Source organism: Manis javanica, chromosome 10 (assembly GCF_040802235.1).
Source record: "Manis javanica isolate MJ-LG chromosome 10, MJ_LKY, whole genome shotgun sequence".
In the NCBI taxonomy this organism is placed as follows: domain Eukaryota; kingdom Metazoa; phylum Chordata; class Mammalia; order Pholidota; family Manidae; genus Manis; species Manis javanica.
Window position 1 is genome coordinate 17,842,854 of NC_133165.1, and position 24,075 is coordinate 17,866,928.

General features: G+C 35.3%; 1 protein-coding gene across 1 annotated transcript in view; it reads right to left on the bottom strand.

The window, feature by feature from the left end:
* The window catches only part of NAV3 (neuron navigator 3), a 376,755-nt gene that overhangs the window by 22,282 nt on the left and 330,398 nt on the right, over window positions 1–24,075 (bottom strand). The window contains 9 exon segments of the mRNA XM_073214824.1: window positions 1,417–1,652; window positions 2,821–2,989; window positions 3,261–3,356; window positions 5,668–5,765; window positions 10,320–10,494; window positions 11,745–11,898; window positions 13,451–13,623; window positions 15,279–15,400; window positions 21,487–21,598. Coding sequence (XP_073070925.1) covers window positions 1,417–1,652; window positions 2,821–2,989; window positions 3,261–3,356; window positions 5,668–5,765; window positions 10,320–10,494; window positions 11,745–11,898; window positions 13,451–13,623; window positions 15,279–15,400; window positions 21,487–21,598 — 1,335 coding nt within the window.

Sequence of the window (24,075 nt, forward strand, 5' to 3'; positions counted from 1 at the left end):
TTTGATTGTGGTGAATTACCCTTTTAATATGATACTGAATTTGACTTGCTAATTAATTATTTTATTGAGAATTTTTGCAAGTATGTTCATCAGGGATATTGTTCTGTAGTTTTTGTTTCTAGTAATGTTGTTTTCTGGTTTCAGAATCAGGATAACGATGGCCCTATAAAATCAGTCCAGGAGTGTTCCCTCCTCTTTAATTTTTTTTGAAAGATTGGTGTTATTTTTCCTTAAATGTTTGGTAAAATTCACCAGTGAAGCCACCCAGTTCTTGACATTTCTTTATTGGGAGATTTTTTTAAAAACTGATTTGACCTCCTTCCTAGTAATTGGTTTGTTCATATTTCTATTTCTTCCTGATTTGGTCTTGGTGAGTTGAATATTTTTAAGAGTTTTTCCATTTCTTTTGGTTGTCCAGTTTGTTGATTATAGTTGCTTATACCATTAAGAACTTTATGTTCACTTATTTCAAGAATTCAGTGAGTTTGGGTTGCTTTTGAGAGTCATGTTTATTACTGAAAACTTGAAGGCCTGAGGTTTCTGAGAGACTGGGTCACATTACATCATCTACAGAGGATATCTTTGTAAAAATAAAATGACCCAGTATTCCCTGGATTCCGCCAAGGTAGTGCTTATAACAGTTTCTTAAGAGAACAGTATGTTGAATTGATTAAGAGCATAATAAATAGTTACAGGAAAAAATAGTCTCCCATTAGGAGTGTCAGGCATCAATTGTTTCCTTTTTAGGATTCTGTATTTTACCCAGAACATATGAAAGCACTGGCTAGGTTTTATAGCCCTTTGTGTCTATTTAATAGTTAAGCATGTTCAGGCTGATTATTATGATACACTGGAACTTAGCTGATGGTGAAATGGAATAGTGTTCAATCTCCTAAGGTTCCTAAGAAGAAATCCTCTAGAAATATGATGGAAGTAAATTGCTACTCCCAGAATTTCTACCTGAAATATTTGAATTATACCCAAATCCCATTGCTGTAACAATGTAGTTAATTCCTATTTATGAAGACTGAGACCAATTATTGACTTTTCATAAAGCTCTGATTCCTCTAGGAAGAGCTGATCTTTCCTCCTACTCCTATAGCACTCTGCATAGGTCTAGCTTTCTACTTTAACAATTCCTAAATGGATATCTATGAGAAATAAGATAATAGGAACTGTCATCTTCTTCTGTCCATTCCCAATGTTTGTGAAGTAATTGATAATTGAATGTTACTGAATAGCAGTCTTGTTTAAATTCATGTAACAGGGTTTAGTCATCTACCAGAGTCTAGGTATAGTCAGAGAGATGGATATGTTTCCATGTGCAATATGAAAATTTCACACAATCTTAAAGCTTAATTGCTTAAGACACTTATGGAGAAATGGTAGTACTTCTCTTAGGAATCTGTGACTTACCTTACTTGACTTGTGGTCCACATTGAAAGTGGCAATTGCACCCTCTGTTTTTTTCCTCCCAGATTTGGTTATTACATATTCAGCAAGTTTGTTTGCTAAATAGGTCTTTCCAGTACCACTAGGTCCTGAGAGTATAATTCTGTGATGCTCCATCAACAAGTTAAAGTACCTTTGGGTAATTGGTTTAGGAATTAGCGTATCAAAAACAAAACTGTCCAAACTGTTTTCTTCCACCCCTGAATGAAGAAACAAAGGGAACAGCATGCCTTATTATTTTACATAAGCTGGAATTTAAAGTATATTATGAAATGACAACAGTTAGTCATAGGAATTCTTCAATCCTTGCAAAAATACTTCCTTGATATTTCTACCCCACAAACATGTGTTGCCATTTTAAGACAGAAAACATCAGTAATAAGGCAGCGGGAACATCTAAATGAAAGCAAGCCATTTCCTTTTGTTCAGGCTTCCCTCCACTGTCTACTTCATGCTTCCCACTTATGTTTCCAGAGAGAAATGGAAGCATTACTATAAGTTATACCAAAAAAATCTTCCCTTTGAAGATGGTAGCTTTGTTAAGAATTAATGTAAAGATTACAAAATATATATTTGCGTATGTTTCCATTTTTATTCCTCTTTCTTCTTTTTTTATTTGTCTTTCTTCACATATCCCAGCTGTACATCCACTTAAGCTTTTGAAGAATACAAATTGTGATATTTAGCAAGGAATTAAGGAGTGCAACAGTACCTCTCTTTACTAACCCCAATTAGCGAAATCATAAAATCAAATATTGACAGATTCCTCTCTTTATCCAGAGTTTATATAGATGTGTTCAGATTCTTTAACATATATGAACAAGGAATTCTGGAGACAAGTACACTTTAGATATTTCATTTGCCTATAACTAATCACACCATCCAAAGCAAACAGCATTCTTATTCGTGATTGTTAACTTCTATTCTCTATCACCAGTGAATATTTATTGGGCACACATATTGTAGAGTCAAAGATACAGTGAATATATTATTTTGTAATATACAATATACTTTTTGAATCCCCTCTAAATGAAAGATAATAATGTAGAAATGCTAGACATTTAAAAGTCCCTAAATCATGTTCCTTTTTTGTGAGTCTTGGAGAAACTTCAAAATTACATTTTAAGTTTTACGTCCCAGAACTCAAAGAATTCCATTTACTTGTATTTCAGTGTTTTTAGAAGGATTTTAGTGTTTTAAAAATAAATATGGCTTATTTTATACCAAAACATTCAAAGTAGTTAACATAGTTTCTGAATATGACAATTTGAAGGAAAACTGCAAAAAAAAAAAAGAGAAGGGAAAGGAAGAAGAAAGAAAAGAACTATTGCTAAGAAAATACAAGTGTCCTTTCTTTTACATTTTTACCTTTCAGGTTCACAGTGATGATGTTATTATCTCCAACAAGGTATCCGCAAGGCAGCAGTTCAGGCACTTCTAGGCTATGGGATCTAATTAAATCCCCTATACAGTAGCTAACAATACAGTCAGAGGTCAGACCAAGGCTAGTGGATGTATCAATTCGGAATACATATTCCTAAAATGATACACATAAAAAGGAAAGTCAAAACAGAGGTTCAACTCATCTACAACAAATACAAAATTCATGGGGACATGAAGCTAGCTGTCAAGAATTTTCGAATGGGTAATATAAGAATGACTGTCACCAAACAGCACAAACAGAGAAAGCTTTCCATAATATTTGAAATGGAGGAGACAAACACAGACAGGTTTATGCTATTAAAGCTAAGGGAAGCATCTAAAATGAAACATTTAAAATCAGTATCAGGATAAGTTGCACAACTTACCTTAAAGAGACGTCTAATTACACCATCTAAGACATCCCACTTGGTTTTTCCACTAACACCAATGGATCCTATCAAATATGCCTGAGATTTCTGATCCTAAATAAAAACAAAATAAAACAAGATGAAATCCTCCTATGTGTCTTCATTGTTACTACATTTTCTGCTAAAATGTACTAATGTAGTAGTGATTAAGGCTAAACTATTTATTAAGCCTATGGGTTTTATAGGAATAAACACACACAGTGGACTATATAAAACAAAACATACCCCAACAAACTAACCGACCAACCAACCAAATAAACAGTAATATCAACAGAAATGCCAGTGAAAACACAAGAGATTAGATGAAGTGGAGCAGGGGAGAAAGGGCTAGGTGGGAATAGTCTGCCATTTTAATGCAGGGGGGGGGGGCTTTCCTGAAGAGGAGCAGCTTTGCAGGAGATGAATGGTGATAGACATGGAGTAGAGTCCTAAGAACTTCATTTTACTATTTTTGTGATCTGAACATTATTGCCCCAAATTCAGTTTTTTCACTTATTTATTTAAACCTATCTCTAAAATCCAATCCAGCTTTAAAGAACAAGTTATCCATGGTAGTATGGTATTACTTATTTACAAAACAGGTTCCATTTTGAATTTATCAGAAAATTCACTACTTAAAAGAACTTGCCAGGGAATCCTATATGGGACTCATTTTGTACAGCAAAGAATCCTTTGGCAAAACAAATAATTACAATCCTGGTTCTAGTCACCAACTGCGTGGTCTTTAAGAGGTGGTAGAATAACAACTGAGTCAGGTATCAGAAGATTTGGATTATACAACACACGATGTCTACTTCCTAATAAAAAATGTGACCCCAGGTAAGTCACTTAACTGTCTTAGAGCCTCAATTTCTTTATCTGTAATATTTAACTCTATAAGAATAAATGATAATCACCGTCATTTAGATATAATCTGATTAGAAGCCATTACCTTTTTCAGAAAAAGTTGAGGAATTCATAGCAAAACCATTGTGATTTTTTTTTTTGCTACTGTTGTGGACCGAATGCTTGTATCTTTCCAAAATCCAGAGATTAAAACCACAACCCTCAATATGATGGCATTTGGAAATGGGGCCTTTAGGAGATAATTAGAGTTAGATTAAGTTATTAGAGTGGGACTCTCATGATGAAATTAGTGGCTTTATAAGTAGGGGAGGAAAGAAAGAGGAATCTCTCTCTCCCCAGATACACATACCCAGGAAAGGCCACGTGAGGACAGAGCAGGAAGGCAGTTGCCTACAACCCAAGGAGAGAGCCCTCACCAGGAACCAATCAACTGTCACCTTGATCTGAGACTTCATAACTGTGAGAAAGTAAATTTCTGTTGTTTCAGTTACCCAATCTATTGTATTTCGTAATGGCAGCCCAAGAAGATGAAGAAAACTGCTTTCAATGTTCAAAAACACCTTTTAGAATTATTTTGAAAAAGAACACTTGTTTTCTAGTGTTATTGTTTGTAACCCAATCAAAACAGACACTCACACAATGCTGCCTAAGCAGCTGCTTTTAAATTAGAGATAGTTTTAAGCTTTGCTGAGACTATTACAGTCTTTCTCATAAAGACCCACTTGGAAAATCAGGCACAAATCTGCAACTCAAGCTGAAAGCTTATGGTGTTGAATTTCTTGGAATATTATTTGCTCAGTGTAAAAATTCACAATAGCTATCTCACTCTCCAAACAAATTCTTCAAATATTTAAAAAGTCTAAAGGACTTTTTTGACAGAAAAATCTCTTAATACTCGGATTTATATTCTTGCTCACTCAACTATAAATTCAGCTTGAAATAATATTTTCAGTTATAAGAAAGGGCCAGAGTCAGAATGGCATTGCTAATTTGAAGGCAGCATTTGATTCCAGAAAAATTGAAGTACTTGCCTTGGCTAACACTTTCAAACGATACACACAGGTAGCCTCAATGGAACTTGTCATACTGAGCTCAGTAGCATATGTCTTTTCATTGTCTAGAATATTCAAATTACACCCTCTCTTTGTTCAAAGACTGAATTGTCAACTCTAGCAACATGTTACTACACATCATATCCCCTGTATTCTACACGTGACACTCAAAGAATATGTTAGATGAGATGTTTATGTCAAAGAAAGCGACGTCTTTTTTTTATTAAGTTTTAGAAATGAGGGTGGCTGGTAATGATATTATTTTCAGTGGATGAACATGTTCTACTGACACATATTTCTACCTATATGAAGTCGTTTCTTTTAAGTCCCTACTATTGAACATATTATGCAAATGCCAAGACAAACAATGCCGATAGGATATTAGGACAAATATTCAAATATAAAATTCAACTGATTCATGGCTATTATTATCCTTAGTAATAAAGAATTTAAGATTAAAGAAATACCTTTGCTCGACCGTAGCCCTTGCTTATGGAGACTATGATCTTCACACTGCGGCCATCTTTATGTCCAGCTGTGTCACCGGCATCATCTAGCAAAATATCTACCAAATTTTCAAAGATACACACAATAGAGTCCAATTAGCTAGAATTTGTGTACTGAATTTTTTTCTCCCTCATGGTGTTGTATCTTTCAATGGGAATGTTTAGCCTTCTTTCTTCCCATTCTAGCCTAACAAGTTTGAAAAACCTCATCTTTCCAAAGATAAATTACTGGGGTTGGGTTAAAGTTTCAATCTAAGAACTTACTTCTGCTTCCAGAGACCTTCACCCAAGTGTTGGTTTATTGCCTCAAGATGAGGAAATAAGGGGTTTATTTTTCTATTATGCAAGGTCTGAATAACACTTGAGTAATAGTCAGCTACAGTTATAACCATGACACACAGAAAAGCAATTTCATTTTTCTATGCAACTTAAAATATCCAGGCTTTACACCCAGGTAATTTATGAATGCAAAGGTGCTGAGATTGACTGTCAACTGAAATTATTTTCAAGCATTTGGCACATATCATGCTATATTACTGCTTACCTTATATCTATAACTAAGTACTGTTACTAAATTTCACCCATGGCATACTTCCCTACAGAAATATTTTAATTATTACTCTCCTGGACCCTTTAGGCTTAGAGTTTCAAAACCAAAATAGCATTTCTAGAAATCAGTTAAGACTTACAGAAGCATGATAAAGCTAGCTAACCTTTAAAAAACCACTCTTTAAATGTGATTAAAGATTACTTTTCAAAATACATTATGAGATTCATGCCCAGTTTTGATCATTATTAGGCAAACTATACCAAATACATACTTTCATTTGACAATGATACTATTATAGAGCCAGTTTAATCTGAAGATAGTGTTTTGTGGACAAAGGACACTCAGTTACATGCGGAAGAGCACATTTCCCTGATAACATGAGGACCCAACTGCTCTGACTGTAAATTTATAGAGACAGGGGCTGTGACGTACCATTATAGAAATAATAATTTAATCAAATGGCTTCTGAAAATGGAATGATTCTATTATCTTGATAATTAGGAATATGCAATTCTGCAAAGGAAGGAGTTAAAAAAATGCCTTAAGACCATAACAATAAAAAAAAACAACATTCAGACTTTGAGGAATATGAAGATTTTTTACTAGAATATTTTAAATTGTCAAAGAGAATCTCCCTTACTGGGATTTAATTATTTTACCAGATTAACATCCTCACAGTGTCTCACCTTTTGCCTATCCCAGTCAAAGATAAAACTCTTCCTTAAGTGTCATTTTAATTCTCTTTCTCCTTTTCTCAGAAGTTTAGAGTGGCTTGCTGATGGTTGTTCACATCTAAATTTCTTGTAGTTCATGACCAAATTACCTTTTAGTACTTTGTTCAATTATTCATGAATGTTCATAAATATTCAGCAGTATTTATTAAGCATAAAAGATACCAGGAACTGTGTTGAGCTTTAGGAGTAAAAACCGAGACGAGAAGAAAAATGAATTCCCTGCTCCTTTGGAATATGCAGTCTCAACAAAGTAATTTCAGAATGTGTTAGATGCAAGAAATAAAGGGCACAGGGCACTGAAACGGAGGAAATGCAGGGACCCTGCTCTAGACAGGTCATCCCAGAAGGCTTCCTTGTGGAGGTGGTATTTAGAGATTAAGAGCAGGAGGCTGATAAGTGCTATGCAAGGAAATGAAGACCCAGGAAAAGAGGCTGGTCAACAAGAACAAATGCAAAGACTTGATGAAAGACCTAGTTGTGTTCAAGGAACAGATATGGTGGCAGGAGCGTGGAGAACAAGGGGAGAAAGCGGAGCAGTATACAGCGAGGTTGAAGTAGGTACGGGCCAGATCATGTAGAGCCTAGGCATCCATTGCAAGGAGTTTAATCTGATTTCTGAACCTCTTATCTGCTCAAGTTTGCCTTAAAACATGTTACTCATTTCATGGCATGTTTACTCTCAAAAACTGTACTTAAAGTATCTCCTGACAGCAGTGGGGTGGATATTTACCAATAAGTGAATGAATGGTTATTCTTGGTTTTTGCATATGTGGCAACTTACAGGAAATTAATATAATAGTTAAAAGTTCAGGAGCTGTACTCATCCAGACCTGGGTTTAAATATTAACACTGCCATTCACTAGTTGCACGATCTTGAAACAATTATTGTAGTCACTTTGCTAAGTCTTGGTTTCCTCATTTGTAAAAAGAGCTTCATACGGCATCTGCTTCATAGGGTTCCTGAGAGCCTCAGGGGAAACAGGCATTCATCCTCAGTGTTCTAGTAGGATCAGCTGTTCTAACCATTCATTATTCCTTTTCTCTGCGTGTTCTACTCCTATTACCAGTGGGACCCCTGCATTACGACTCACTCTGGGTCTGTTTCCAGTACATTCACAGGATGATCACCTGAAGAAAGAACTCCAAGGAAAAAAGAAGAAACAGCCAGTGTGAGGTAAGCGTTCTTTGTGGTTTTATTAAGGAAATTAAGTTATGGTCCTACGCCAACATTTTAAGGGACAGTAATAAGATTTGCCATTCTGGTTATATTCATGTGAAATTCTAACAAAAAACTGAAGGCTTTTCAAACTTCTGTCTTTAGTGGATGTACGGGACATGATGTTTTAGGAACTGGACATTTTTCAATTATCCTCTCTTGCTTACTTCTTTCCCCTTTTAAGAAATAATCATGAAACCTAAAAGTTATCCTTCAAAAAGCCCCAGCACAAAGGCACTTTTGATTACTAATTTTGAACCCACTAAACAGAGTGAAAGCAATAAAAGCAGCATCCTAGTCATGTAAACTTTTTTTGTTAGTTTGGACACAAGCATTAGTATTGAAAAATAATTAAGGAAATAAAGTAATAGACAACTAAAAATAAATGATGAGATGAGTAATTAAAAAGTACATTTTTGGAAAAAAAAATCACCCCCTCTCTACCCCCCAGTTGCCTAAATTCTGAATAACGGCCATCAGTATGTTCAGGCCAATGAACACAGAAATGGTAAATTTGATTTCTTTGATTTTATGTTTATCTTTATGAGTTCTAGTCTTTCCTAGATACGAATTTTAGTTTCATCTTATTTGGCTGTTGTTTCTAAACTACCTTCAGTACCAGCCTTGCCTCCTTCAAACCTTATCATATTTTCGTAAGATAAAACAAAATCATATAACAAGCAGTAAAATCCTTCTATTAAGCCATCCTGCAAGATGCCCCAGGCCTTGTCCTTTCTCAGGCGTCATGCCCAGGACAGTCAGGCCCCCCTTAGGGGCTGGCACCACATTGCATTACCAGATTCATCGCCGACAAGCCAAGATACAGGTTATCGCTTATGAGTCTCAGACTTCATACATTTAAAGAATTTTTTTTTCTTACAGCATCTTTTGAAGAGTGGAGATGGTACACCTTAGACAATTTACACATTCAAGTTTTTACCATATTTTCATAGTTTTATTTTACCTAATAATTCATGTTTTTTTAATGATGATCTCTCTGTTTTTTCTTAGCTACTAATACTTGTTTTACTTGATGCTTATTCTCAGAACTCATTTCCCTCCCCAAACCCTGTTAAATGTTATAAACATTATTTTACTGAGTTTCAGGGAGTTCCTACTTGTCTTTTATAAGAAGAAAGCAAGTATACATTTGGTCCATTCATTTCACATTATGAAAGACAGATATAATAGTAGAATTTATAATTTTTGACTTTTTTAGAATAGATGTAATTTATTAAAATGTCATCAATATTAGCATGCTGTGTCTCTTTCTCTTCTTCATTTTCATCTTCATCATCATATTTTAGCGTAGCTTAAGGCAAGCTGTGAAGTTTCGTAGTTTTATAACGGAATCTAGTTACCAGTAACGTGTATTATTGGTTTCCTAGCGTCATCTGGTGGCTATGCCTTGTAATTACCACAGAGCCTTCCGTAAATCTTCCCTTAACTAAATCTTATATACCTAAAATGATTCAAAACCGTGGGAGCAGCTATACTTACAATTGAACACTAATCAGATACTAAGACAACATTATGTCATACGATTCTATTCGCAATTGAATAAAACCGTACCCCTGTTCCATCATTAGTATACCACTGAATATAATAACAGTCAAGTGTGTTCATTTTGTTTGTTAAAAATTTAATAGAACTGCAGACTGGGTGATGCAGGGGCAGTATGTTCTCTCTGGTCTCTGGGAAACATGCAGGACCACTGAGTCACATTTAGGGATGGGTCCTGATACACGTGTAAATGGGACCGTACATTTGAAACACTATAAAATTGCATGAGTACTAGTGGTCATCACTGAGAATATTACGTCTTCATTTGTTATCATGGAGGAAGAACTTCTCAAGCACAAGTAATGTTTTAAGAAGTTACAAAAACCGTATCTCTAAGTCTGTCACTCTTTCTCAGAAAATGTTCTTTTAGTAACATTTAGAATACATTTTTAAGAGAAGAGGGCTATTTCTGAGAAAGAGAGTGTTAGCATTGTGAAGAGAGTATGGGTGAAAGCAGTAGTGGCTAAGATTCTCCAGACTCGAGGGCCCCCGGCGTCCCCCTATTAGGTTATAGGCATGCTTGGGTTCACAGGCAGGTGTGCCAAATTACCTGAGGTAACAGACTCTGTGATGTTCAGATTGTTGAGAGAAAGTCCCAAAGACTGCCGAGAGGGTGAGGAGGAAGTGCTGCCTGAGGACTCTGATGGTGGCCGAGCTGGCTTAGCTGTGTTACCAGTCTCTGCCTTCAAACGGTCATTTTCAGCCTTCAGTATTTCAATTTCATTCTGTCAGGAAGATGGAAAACATGAAAAAACATCCATGTTTGGATTGTTTGAGTGAGAAAAATGGTACCAACTTTTTTATCCAGAGTTCATTATTTTGTTTATTAAACAAAACATGTGGTGATGTATGAAATAAACAATATAAATTATGAGAACAGGATTTCTTTCCAAAAAAGGAAACTTAACCTTTTCTTTATACATACATATTTTCAGTCACACTCATAGACCATGGCAGACACTGTCCGAAGGTTAGGTTTCTCTCACATACATATTTTCATGTATTTACAAAACACAGGCACAATCAACATAGGAATTTTTTATATTTATTTTTAGATATATGTTTGAGAAGGTTTCCAGAACTTGTTCTCATTTGAAATAAGTGTAATATAATTGAAGAGTTCTTAACATTATTCATTTTTAAAGTACTGTTAAAATCTCAAAGGCAAATAATGCCATATTTAATTCATGGAGAGTTTAAAACCAGAGTAAAACAAAAACAATACAAATAATATGGTTTAAAATTACCTCAGAATCCTAGCTAACATCTGACAAAGTTTTCGTTCCTTCAAAAATGGGGCACTAAGCTCAGAAAACAACAAAAGCCTTTTGATGAGTATACATGGTGGCAGATGAATCTGCTCAGCAACGAGCTTTTCTTACTTCCGTCATCTGTGGTAGCAAGTGACTGCTGGTTTACCATAATAAAATGAAAACTTAGTCTGAGCACAGACTGGTTCTGAATTTAGCCTTCAGATGCTTCCCCAAAATACAAAAAAATTTACTTTTACAGATGGCATTCTATATCACTTGCACTTTCATATTTAGAAAGCTTGTGTTAAATTTCTGTAGTTTCCTCATTACTTTTGTTTTTCAGTAGAAAATAGGTAAAGGTAATTCAAAGTCAGATTGCAAAAGAACAGGAAAAAAGACAACATGAAGGTAAATCATGGAAAAGGGAAACAGCCAGGATTGTAGCAGCTTCTCTAAAAACAGCTCTCAAGGGAATTCTATCCCTCGGACAAGCGTCTGGCATGGTCTCTGAGTGTGACTGACCCATTCGCACTCCCACTTCCAACCCTGGATTTGACAAAATTCTCCATCTGGTATTAAGTATGAGTTGCAAAGACTGAATAAACAGAGTACATTTCCACAGTAGGTTTCAAGGTGAAATTTGTTTTTATCATAACCAAGAAGAAAATAGGCAGCATTTCTAATCTCTCCTGTTTGCTTTTTGAAGGTGTTTTGGCACTGACCTGCATCCGGTTCATGGCTTCCCGGATCTGGTCAAGATGGTGAGCAGAACTGAGGGCCTCCAGCCGAATATCTGTTAATTTTAATTCCTTTTCTCTGAGCTCGCTCTTCAGCTGCAGAATTATCTCTGCCTCAGCCTCTGTGCATTCACAGATTCTGAAGAAGGAAAAAAACACAAAATCAGTGGTTGGGGAGGCCCAAGGATCAGGAAAAGCAATGTTTCTTTTAAAGACTGCACTGCAACTGCAGTATTATCCAGCAGGTGCAGAAGTTATTTGCTGTTGGCAAAACCTTAGAGAAAAGGAGAAAGAATTTTACAAATAATAATACATTCATAAGTTCAAACTGAAAATAGCTACTCTTCCTTTAAATCTTTTCTTCCTATTTTCTGAAGTTCAAAAATAATCTCCTATTACAGAATAAAAAATGATCCTCAAAATTTGCTTGTTGCTTATATTCATGGGACAGAAGGGTAATAGTATCACTACTTATTCTGCTATTTTTGTGAGGGATTTAAATCTCTATTTGCAACAGTGGAAATACTCTTTTTTTAAAAGTTAAGTTATGATGTCCTTTAAATGCTGATTTTTTTCTTCTGTAAAACTGTGTAAAGAATAACATTTGCCACAACACTGTCTTCAAGTTACCATGAAAAGTCAATATAAACATTGTAGGAAATAAATCAGAGAGATCAGTTTTGGACATTTAAATAATGGATGAGAGTTGTATAATCCTCCTGGTAGGCTCAGCTGAATCAGGAGATCAAAGCTAATGAAGCTAAATGACAGTTTCCAACTCATACAAGCAGGCTAGTTGAGGGATGTTTGAAGGTCATATGGATTATATCCTTATTTTTGTTGTTGTTTTGTGGATAGGCTTGTAGGAAACATATCGAAATAATTTCTTTTACTCTACCTAATATCTTTTCCATTTAAAATGTGAGGACTAGGTTGTTGGTCACAAAATAATAGTGCTTCGTTCTTCCTTCCTATATAAGTCGTGAAATTATATAGGATGTACAAGTGTCTCAAATGGTCCTATTAGTGTCCATTTGACAGTTCTAGGCTCGTTGTCAGGGGCATGCAAAGGAGTGATTGCATCAGAGTACATGTTTCTACATTCTAGAAGTTTTATTTTCTCTCGAACATTAAATAGTGAGCTACCATCAAACGCTATGCTAGGTTACCTAATAGGATTAGAGAAACCTGGGTTGCAGCTTGATTTTAGAAAACCAAATTTTACTTCAGAAACAGACAAAAGAGGTTTTTATTGTTGAAATGCATGCGGGTCGTTTTAGAAAAGGCGGAAGCAAACAACTGCTGCGGTTAGAGCCTGCGTCCTGCAGTTCTCATGCATCACACTCCACTTTACCGGGATCTGTGCTTGTAGATCACAGGGCCATTTTGCCGTTTCTTTGGTGGCCAGACAAGGGGTGACCTGCACAGTTAGGTAGGTACATGGACAAATGCAAGTGGAAAGAAGTGAGGATTATGACTCAGAAAAGTGGAGAACGAGATCAAGAAACGTTCAACTTCCAATACACGAAAAATGAACGAGAACCCAAAGCCATCCAGCCGTCAAAGGAAGGTCTGGAGAGGACGGACGGTACGGATGGCGTGGCAGCTGCGAAAACACAACCTGACTCCATGCGGAATAGAGCGCGGGCACGGCCCGAAGCCGCCCCCAAAGACCCTGTCGGGGGACTCACGCCGAGGCCGACTGCGAGGGCTTCAGGGCGGCCGCGCCGCAGTCGCCCGCGCGGTGGGGCAGCTTGGGGGACGCGGGCAGCGACGAGTCGGTGAGCTCCTCAATGTCCGAATGGGAGGAAGGAGGCTTGGTGGACTTCTTCTTGCCGAAGGCTTGCTTGAAGGAGCTTCTCAGCTGAAAGGAGGGCAGAAATTACCTTTCCCGTCTGTTGGCACAGGGGGCACTGCTTCGGGGCGTTAGTGCGCAGGCGCCGTCCTAGCCACTGCCTGGGTCAGTAGTACAAGCGGAGTATTAACAGTCGCAGCAGTGTCTCTAAAACGATACCGGGTTCTGTGTCTTTGTTTTACTCTTGTATTAATCCAGCGCAGCGCAAACATGGAAGGCTTTTTTAAACAGCGCAGGGTCAAGGGATGGCTGCCAGAGCGCTCCTTTAAAACCAAGTGCCTTGAAGGGATCTCCACATCCAACGCCCCTCTCTTCAAGGCAGTTTGTTTTAAACGGCCACTTTAGCGCTGCAATCAAGTCATGTCCTGCTGACAGTGTGAACTTAAAAAGCAAAATGAAATAAAATTCACCTAACACTTCATTAATTGTGATTTTCCATTCAAATGTTCAATTCCCGTACTATTCAAAAGCAGAATTGGCATCCCCTACCGCTCTGTTCAGAAAGTGGTTTTACTTCTCTTTAAAATTTGAGATTAAAATGAAAAAAGACAAAGAAAAGACATACAAGGTAATCTGTTTTTAAAAGGTATAAAAGCCTACTGCCAAAATGAATAGCATTCATGCCAAGGTAGGGTATTTTTTAGAGATGCATGCCAAATTGTCCATGGTTTATATTCACCTCACTTCCTCTAGAGTTCACCTTGCAGAAACATGAAAGAGTGTGGAATTACAAATCAAGGGAATGAAGGCTGATCAGTATGTTAAAATATTACCTGTATAAACATTTTTTTAAAACAAAAAAATATTTATTTCATTATTTATAGAAGGCACTCTGGTAAAATCCTCTGATAGCTGTGTTTTGCATTTCATCAAGAGTTCTACTTATTTAAAATCTACCTTTGTTTCATGGTATTAAAATGAATTTTTTGCTTCATTGTTTTTTAAAATGTTGCAGCGATAGCATCGTCCTTCATTTTTTTTCATGCAATTGCTTCATATTATAATAGACTATATTTTTAGCAAACTTAAAGCATAATTCCATTAAAGTACATTTCTATATTTCTGCTGTAATCTCTTGGTTAAAAAAAATACAGCCAACACTAATCTAGTTGATTTCTTATGAGGTGGAGTTTTACTCACACTGTAAACCCCCTTGATGTGAGGGGGTGGGAAGCTCTCAAGGTCTCTTCTTTCCCTTTAACTCATTTCTTCCTAACTTCCTCCACTTTACTGCCATCACCACCACACCATCACCATTATCATATCTTTTTGTTCTGCATAAACCCCTGCTCTAAGCCCTTTATTAACAAATATTATCTTATCTGTACAACTCTATAAAGTTAGCATTAATTACTCAATTTTTACAGATGAGAAGTTTAGCGCCCCTGCCTCCTCACCCCTTCCAGAGAAGGTGAAGTAACCCACCCAGGATCCAAGCACTGAGTGACAGAGCTGGAATTCAAACGCAAGATTTGTCCCAACTCTAAAACGTGCTCTCCAGCTCCGTGCCACCCTCATTTTGGCAATGAGTGCGGTATCTGAGGTGCCACTCACTTGGATGAGACTCTCTGCAAACAGCTGCAGATCTCTGATGCCCAGAAGGAGAAAGCCTGACTCACTGTGCAATAATGAGCTTCAGGATTAGATGGGAGGTGGTGGCTTACCCAGTTTTTCTTTTTCTTTTTCTTGGAGTCAGCATCGTTACCACTGCCAATGCTGGAATGGCTCGTGGCACTGTTGATACTGGAAACACTTTCGGAGGAATGCTGTCTCCTGATGCGGAGCTCTGCCAACAGATAGGGAGGAACACATTTGATAAGAGAGAACCTGTCCAGCAAACAAGGCCTTTGGGCTTCCTGAGAGGAAGTCCTCTAAGAAAAGTCAACAAAGCGTTGTATGGATCATTTCAATGCAGTTTCGGTTTTCTAACTGTAATAAAGTACAACCAGATTTGCTTTAATTAACTGAGTTATCTGCATTAAGATTAAATGGGAATCTCATATTGTTTGTAGCAATGGTGGTTTAATGAATTCTGAGTTTTGTCCAAAAATGAAATGCTGTGTTAGTGACTTCTACTGAATACCTGGATCAAACAGCTCTTCCAAAATGATTTATTCCAAATGATTAGTTCCATGGAATAAATGGAAACTCATAAGAGCATGAGATTTAATTTTGTCTTTTTAATATTTGTGTTATGAATAAAGTTACCGAGGCCAAAAATATTAAATTTCCATTTCATAAAAGATCACACCATGTTAGAGCCAAAACAAACCTTGGTAGTCACTAAAGCACTTCAATTCCCAGAGAAAACTGAAGTGCAAAGAAGTTAAGTAACTCTACCAAGGTCAAAGAGCCAATGAAGGGAGGATTCTCAAGAGAGAATCCAGGCAGGGTACATTCGTGAATTAAACAGAAAACATTTAAGACAGTATAATTCTTCCATAATACCCCATAATTTGGAACGATAATAATAGTAACAATAATGAAGCAGGTAATAATAAAGCTAGCTTTTACTATGTCCTTAATCTTCCCTGGGACTATCTAATCTTATTCTTAGAGCAAACCATTGAAATTAGTTTAATTACTAAATGCAATTTTCCCATACTCAAATAGCTGAAAAACAGTGGCATCGACCTGAGACCTAGACTGATTTTAATGTCTGCTGTGTTAATGGCCACTTAATAAGGCCTCTTTCTACTTCTAAAAAGCACGGAATGCTTCTCATTACATAAGATATTTTGAAGAGGATAGTTTATGATATTTAATCACTTTTTGAAGGTACTCCATACAATCAACTTATAAGATATATTTATAGTTACTAAAATTAAAATTGATATTAAAATGTTATTGCTTAGAGTGAGCTGATCTTAAGAGTTAGTGGAGACACTAGGAATTTATAAAATAATTTTTAAGATCAAGTCTGCCTTTAGGCAATATTTATTCCTGTATTTAATTGGTATCAATATAGATTAGGCAAGCAAAAAATTTTAGTGGTACTTATGTCAGAAATTACTCATAGCTTTCAAAAAGTTTCCAAAAATAAGAGCATAAAATCAAAGTTTTTCAGTTGACTTATTTAACAATAAAATGATCTGTGGCAATGAAACTGTAACTGATTATTTTCAAAACATAAATGAGATATATGTGTGGTATGTGATATATGCACACATATTTCCATCCTTACACTCATATATATACCTATTAATAAGTATGACTTTTCCATTAAGTTAATAACCATACTGACAAATTTTACAGGAGGGAAAAAATACAGCTCCCTTCCAGAATTCCTAGATTTTGGTCTCTTAAAAGTTTCTAAAAAATAACAATGGCACCATTTACTGTTTTTACTTGCCAAAAGCATTACCAATGCCAAACTTAAATCAAGGTATCTGTTTATATACAGAAGCATAGCATCCCTTCATCAACTAATATGGGAATTATATGAATAAATGATAGAAGAATATGTGTAGGCATTTACTTGTGTTTTAAATTTCTGCTGTAGTTGACTATAAGCTTTTGTGAACAAGATAGAGCATTTGAGAATTTTTCCCTAATAATTGTCTTTTATGAATAGAGCAGATGTACTAAGTGTTAAAGTACTCCAGGGTTTTTATTAAATCCAGAATGTTGTACTGGACTTGGAGCATTTTTCTGCTTTCCTTTGAGACTAAAAGTTTAATGGAATGTGGTGGGGACGTGATAATGGGGGGAATCTAGTAACCACAATGTTGTTCATGTAAGTGTATATTAATGATACTAAAAAAAAAGTTTAGAAGTTTAACAGAGACCAAGACTATGTCTATTTTGTTTACCATCATATATTCAAGACCTTGTACAGAGTATGGCATGTGGTAGCTGATCAATAAGGACTTGTTGAACAAATTTATTCTCATTATTCATTCAGCACAATTATGTTTACCTGACATTCCTAAAAAAATATTTACTGTTAATATAAGCAATTTAAAACATGTTCTGTTGAATTACACTTGATAGATCTCAATGAAAAAGTATTCCATGTTTATGCACAGAGATAGTGACTTTGAAAGCAATAGTACATTTTGCAGAATAAAGTAAAATATTCCATTACCTTTATCTTTCAGCCTATGATAATAATGTTTGTTATAAAGTTATGATTGTATTCTAGATACATATATGTATTTACCTTTTGTTGTGGTGGGTTGTGAGCCTTTAGTACAGAGGTATTTTGTTTGAATCTTGGTTTTTCAAGATCTAATAGAGTGGTTAGTCCATAGCAGATGCAAAGATAATGTTTATGAATGAATAAATTTATTCTATTATGGACTGCTACTGTTTTTACACTTTGTTAATAAGTGTGATGCACAAATATAAAGAAAATAGAAACTTACATTAATAAATTGGTGATTTTGCCATAGTTTGAACTGTTTATTAAAGTGTGCCTACTCCAAATATACATCTTAAAGTTGTACGTTAAAAATTTACCTGACATACTATAGGCACACACCTGATCATCTCCATTTGCCCTCTTACAGCACTAAACTATGTTTTCTACCTTTATCTTGCATCTACCTACCACTTCAGCATTTTATTTAAAATAATAATAATAATAATAATAATAATAATAATAATAATGGAGAAATGTGGGATTCATATATAAATCAAGTATAAAAATCAAATGAATAATCATATTTGACCTGATTGTTTATAGTTCATGATGCATGATCAAAACCGAAAGTTTCTGTGATATGACTGCCCTTGCACTGTTCACCATGTAAGAACGTATTCACTATGTAAGAACTTGTTCACCATCTAAGAACTTGTTTGTTATGCTTTAGAAGATTGGAGGCTGTTGAGAATTAGGCTTGGGGTTGATTAATGATTGTGCATTGAGTCCCCTATACAGAATTTTATTGTTAACAACCATCTGATCAATAAATATGAGAGATGTCCTCTCAAAAAAAAAATTTACCTGACATAAATATTTTATAGGTCTCAAAAACCCACCTGCAGTGTGATTTCAGAAAAGAACTTTATAGCCCATATAAATTGTATAATTGTAAGGAAATTACCTTACAAATTTCCACCAATGGAAAGATATATAATTAGAACAACTGACTGTTAGTTTTTTACATGTAATCTCAACTGTTAATATAATAATCATGTTTGTGTTCACTAGACTTAATAGTGAGTGTCATCTGACAGGAACAATATAAATATCCGATATACACTCAACCCATTATATCTATTTGTTTTTGTTGGTTTAAATCTTGGGAAACTATTTTTTAATGTTTCTTAACCAAGTTGAATGTTAACTGTTATCATTTTGTTCATATGAGGCACTTCTCCCACATTTCTGAGCAAAGGAATTCTTATTTTTCAATTCCAGGAGATATATTAAGCTACCTGTTGCCTAAGATAGAAGGAATCCTTCCAGAAAGTTTTACTTCAGTTATTTGTACTGTGTCAAAGAAAGGATTAAGTCTTTTAAAATCCCTTCTGGACCTATTTACAACATAAAGATTTAGAACATAAGCTGCTTTATTATAGCTCTAAGATAAGCTTTAAATATGCAGTAATTTTCCATGCAGCATATAAATCAACTCCTTCACTTGGAAAGTTGTTAAATTCTTCACAGAAGTAGCCCCTGGAGAACTAGTTTGTCCTTTAATTTAAGTAGATCTCACTTTATATAACTGTTTTCCTAAAATGTAAATTCAAAGGTTTTTTAAAACTATGTTATCCTTTTTTATTTTATTAGAATAAGCCCTTGCTATGGGCAGGGCATCATCATAGCCACTTAGATTTAAAACACAATCCACTCTAACATCTACCAGGAAAGGAAGACCTTAAGTAAACTAAGGCACCAAGGTATACTGGGAATTCTGATAGTGGAAACACAGTTATTTCCAAAACTATATCAAAAGGGAATCTCATTCACTTTAGGGGTTAAGCGGACATATTTAGGCTAACTTTTGCAAGGTCTCAAAAAATTTTTATGCTGAACAAACAGGGTAGGAAGGTCCAAGCAGAAAAAAAACAGAATATATAAAGAATTACTGACAATGTAGAAGTTTGAGATAGCTGAAATATGAAATATACAATGTGGCAAAAAGGGAAGACATAAGGTCTGGAAGAATGACTACCGCATAACTGGCAATCAATAAATATTTGTTTTATGAATGAAGCTGGAGAAGAGAGATTATGTCTTGTTAAGGAGTTTGTATCTCACCCTTAAGGCAATGAGATACTTGTTGATATGTATTCTTAGACAATTGATCTGGTTTCAGCATGAAGAATGGTGTAAAGTAGTGTAAGATGAGGACCAGAAAGACCTTAGAAGTTTGTAGTTCATAGTTCAGGGGAGAGATGAGGGATGGTGGTAGTACAATCAGAGAAAAGAGAACAGATCCAAGAGATATTTAAGGGAGTGGGATCATCAGAAATTGGTGACTTATTGAGTGAGGAGAGGAGGATTTACAAATGACACCTAGATTTCTATCTGAATGGAAGGATCATGGTGCCACATACTGAGGCAAGGGACACTGAATGCAAAGCAGGTCTGAGTGGGAAGATGACAATGTTAAATTTGGAGATGATGAGCATAGGTGACCAACCTCCAAAGATAACTACATTTCATTATCTTTGGAGCTCAGTTACCTTAAACTCAACAGCTTTGGCAACTGGATATTCACACCTGTGACTCAAGAACTGAGCCTGCCCTGGAGAAATATGTTTGACAGTTATCAACACATAAATGATAATGTCAGCTAGAGTGCTAGACAAGTTTGTATAGAATTTTAGACAGGCTAAAGAGAATCATACTGTACAAAATCATAATGGAAGACAGCTTAGGACTGGGTTCTGAGAAACATCAACATTTAACAAATGGATACAAATGAGTGAACTTATAGAAGAAACTTTGAAAGAGATTTCAAAGGAGAAGAAGAAAAACTATGAATGTCAATGTTGTGAATATTAGAAGAAATGAATGCTTCAAGTATCCAATGCTGTTTCAATATCAAGAATTTTAAATGTTGTGCTAGACATAGTCTCATATAATCCTGGAGAGAACAGCTTTGGTTGAGTGGTGAGAAGAGAAGCCACACTATAATAGTCTAAAGTGTGACTGGCTGCTGAAGACATTGAATGACTCCATAAAACTTTCCCAGAAATCACATGCAAATGGGAAGAAAGATGACAGGGCATATAGGATTTAGGATATCATTTTTAGGCTGGTAAAGAGCTGAGTATATTGAATGTCACTGAAGAGTTAGGACATGAATAAATACAACCTATGTAAAGAAAAAGCAATGACATTAATATGGAACATTTCTTCAGTGGCGAATTAAAAAGATTATTTTGTTGTTTTATCTTGTTGAAGCATGGCAATAATAAAAAGGAAACCAACTTTTAGTCCATTTTCTTACTGTTTTTAAAGTCTGTATAAGAAGCGTACCTTTTTACTGCCTCTTCTACCCAGGACCAGTTGTTCCCCATACCCACTACTTTGTATTTCTCCATATAGATTATTTTATTTTTGTATCACATCTAGATTTTCATATTCCTTATTGGATTTGTTTTACTTGAAGTCAGATACAAACATATTAACCAGTCTCTCCACCCCACCTTCACCAAATCAAGTGGAGAGAAATGTGTGCACAACTATAGAAGCAAATTCCTTAAGGTCCATTTAAAAATTATTTGAAATTTTTTTTAATTATTTGAAATTATTTTAAAGTTACTGTTCCTAAATTCTGAAATTCTGACTGCATTAATACCAACTTAGACATTATAAAAGGCAGTACCACTGAGTAAAAGCAGCTTTTCTATAGTTAACAAATAGAATAAATGCCTATTATATTAGATGAAAAATGGCAACATTTCCAAATGTACCTTTGGGAGGGTGGTCTGGCCCATTCAGTGCCCCCTGAATGGCTGCCTGGGCAGCAGAGTTCTGAGCCTTCAGCATTTCAATAGTTTCTCTTAGTTCTATAAGTTCAGACTCCTGTGAACAAACAGAATTTAGAAAATTTAATACCTGGAGAGAATAGTAAAATGTCCTAGTTCATAATTCACTATCAAATAGGTTTGGTTTTATGTAGTGCTAACATCCTGGGGGATCAGTATGCTTGGCTGACCTTTCAAGGTGTATCTAACACCTTCTTATTTAGCTAAATATAAAGGAAAGTTATGTTTTTTCTTGGTTATTCTCTTAAAAAATGTGATTTGAATAGTCCTCATTCCTTTCAAAGGGTGGCACCCAAAGCTGATCAGTACAATGTAAAGCAAGATATCACGTTGCTTATTTTATACAAAGCTTATCAATATTACCTATGGTTACATTCCATAGTTAGATATCAGCACTGCACTGAGGCATCATATTGCATTTACTATCAATGGAAACCCTGAGTCGTTGTTAAATAAACGATGTTAGATTCTCTCTTTTATTTTACACTTGGGGAATTGAGTCTTCATACTCAAGTGAAAAGCTGGAATTCATCCCTAACTCACTCCTACAAGATGTCAGTTTATTAAATTCTGCTGGCATATTGAGGTCATCTTAGATTCTGATACTTTTCATCTAATAAAATTCCTAACTGGAAGAACATAGTTTTTCCTATACTTGTCACTCATCATTTTTGCTAGCACCTTTGGCAAAAAAACCTAAGACTCAAGGGTGAGTTCTTCCCTCCAAGGTGAAAAGTTTATCCCTACTCAGTGTCTCCCAGGATATATGAAAGAAGTTTTCATGAAACTCTTTCATACATGGGAATGTCCGGTGACTATCCTACCCAGAGGAACTGAACAAAGAAGATAAATGATGCTAATTGAAATGATATCCACGTTCAGAATAGGCGGCACATCCTATATCTATTTTCACTGGTATCTAACAGATGAGAGTAAAAATTAACCGTCTCATAGACTACTAATAGCTTATAAGTCAAAGAATCTCATGATGAAAAATCAATAGCAACCTCTTGGATTCACAGAGGGATCTGCAAATACTTTACTATAATTTTATTTGAGTTTATTTATCATAAAGGAAAATGAGTATGTTTGTGGAAAACTTCCAATATAATGACAGGAAATTCACACCCAAGTCATCATAATTGTTCAAAGTTCTATCTATATTCTGCCCCTTAGCCAATTAGTAATAAATTTACCAAAATTTAATATACTTTCCACTTAAAATAAATCTCCCAAGAGATTAAATATTTACTGGAAATACATTCTGCTTTTACTAGAAATTTATTCACAAAAGGATATCAATAGTGCATACTTAGTGAATCACATAATATAAATAGGAATTTAACAACATAAAGACTAGGATGTAAGTTAAATTTTAATTAAAATCAGATTTTCATCCTTTTATTTAAAATCAGTAGTGCTAGTACTGTGGATTAAAAATCTGCTAAAACACTTGGCTTTAGGTTTAAAGAGGAAAAATGGAAATGACATCGCACGCAAATGTCAAAAAAACTTAGCTTTATGGGTTAGCCAACTTATTTTGCTGTAAAAATTCTAAAGCTTTCTAGATAAATCTATTCTAGGAATGTTTTAAGTGGGTTAGAAGTAGAATGTTCAGGGATTATTGCTTTTTTAGAAAACTATTTAATATGAGATAGAAGACTGATCACTCCCTAAAATTGTCTTTTTTATATATAAAAATACAGTTGCAACTTTGTTTTTATTGAAGTATAGTTGATGTACAATCTTATATTAGTTTCAAGTATACAACACAGTGGTTCAAGTTATACACATTATTAAACCCTCACCCCCACTAGTACAGTCAATATAGAAAGATGTTACAGAATCACTGGCTATATTCCCCATGCTGTATTACCATCCCTGTGACCAACCCACATTATGATTGAGAATTTTTGTGCCTCTTTATCCCCCTCACCCTCCCCACCCACCCCAAGGCCTCCCCCATGGTAGCCACCAGTCATTTCTCAGTGTCTATAGGTCTACTGCTACTAAAATTGTCTTTTTAACAACAAAAGGTATTAGCAGGTTTAGTTGTTGCTCATTGTGTCAAAAAACTCAGAGGAAGAATAACTAGAACTAGGTAAGAAATATATTCATTATATAACTTGGGAAAATCACATCTATGAAAAATTAGTTTAGCTAAATTCATGTTAGTAGTTCTTTGGGAGAACTTTGTAAGTACAAGCACGTACCTATGTTCAATTGTGTTTAATTAGAAAGACAGATAAATTCTACATTGACAATCTGTTCAACCCGAATAGTTATTTCTTCATATCTGCAAAAATTCTGTCCTTCTTTCTTGTTTCAGTTAATGAGATCCAACCTCACCATTACTCAGACTAGAACCATCTCTTTCTCTGAGTCTTTCTGTACTATTTTTCCCTTTGCTTTAAATATCCTTCCTCACCATTTAAAGCCAAGGCAATATATCTCCATATACCTGAAACCTCTTGTTTGTCTCTCAGAAAAAATGGCAAGGCCCTTTCTCTGCAC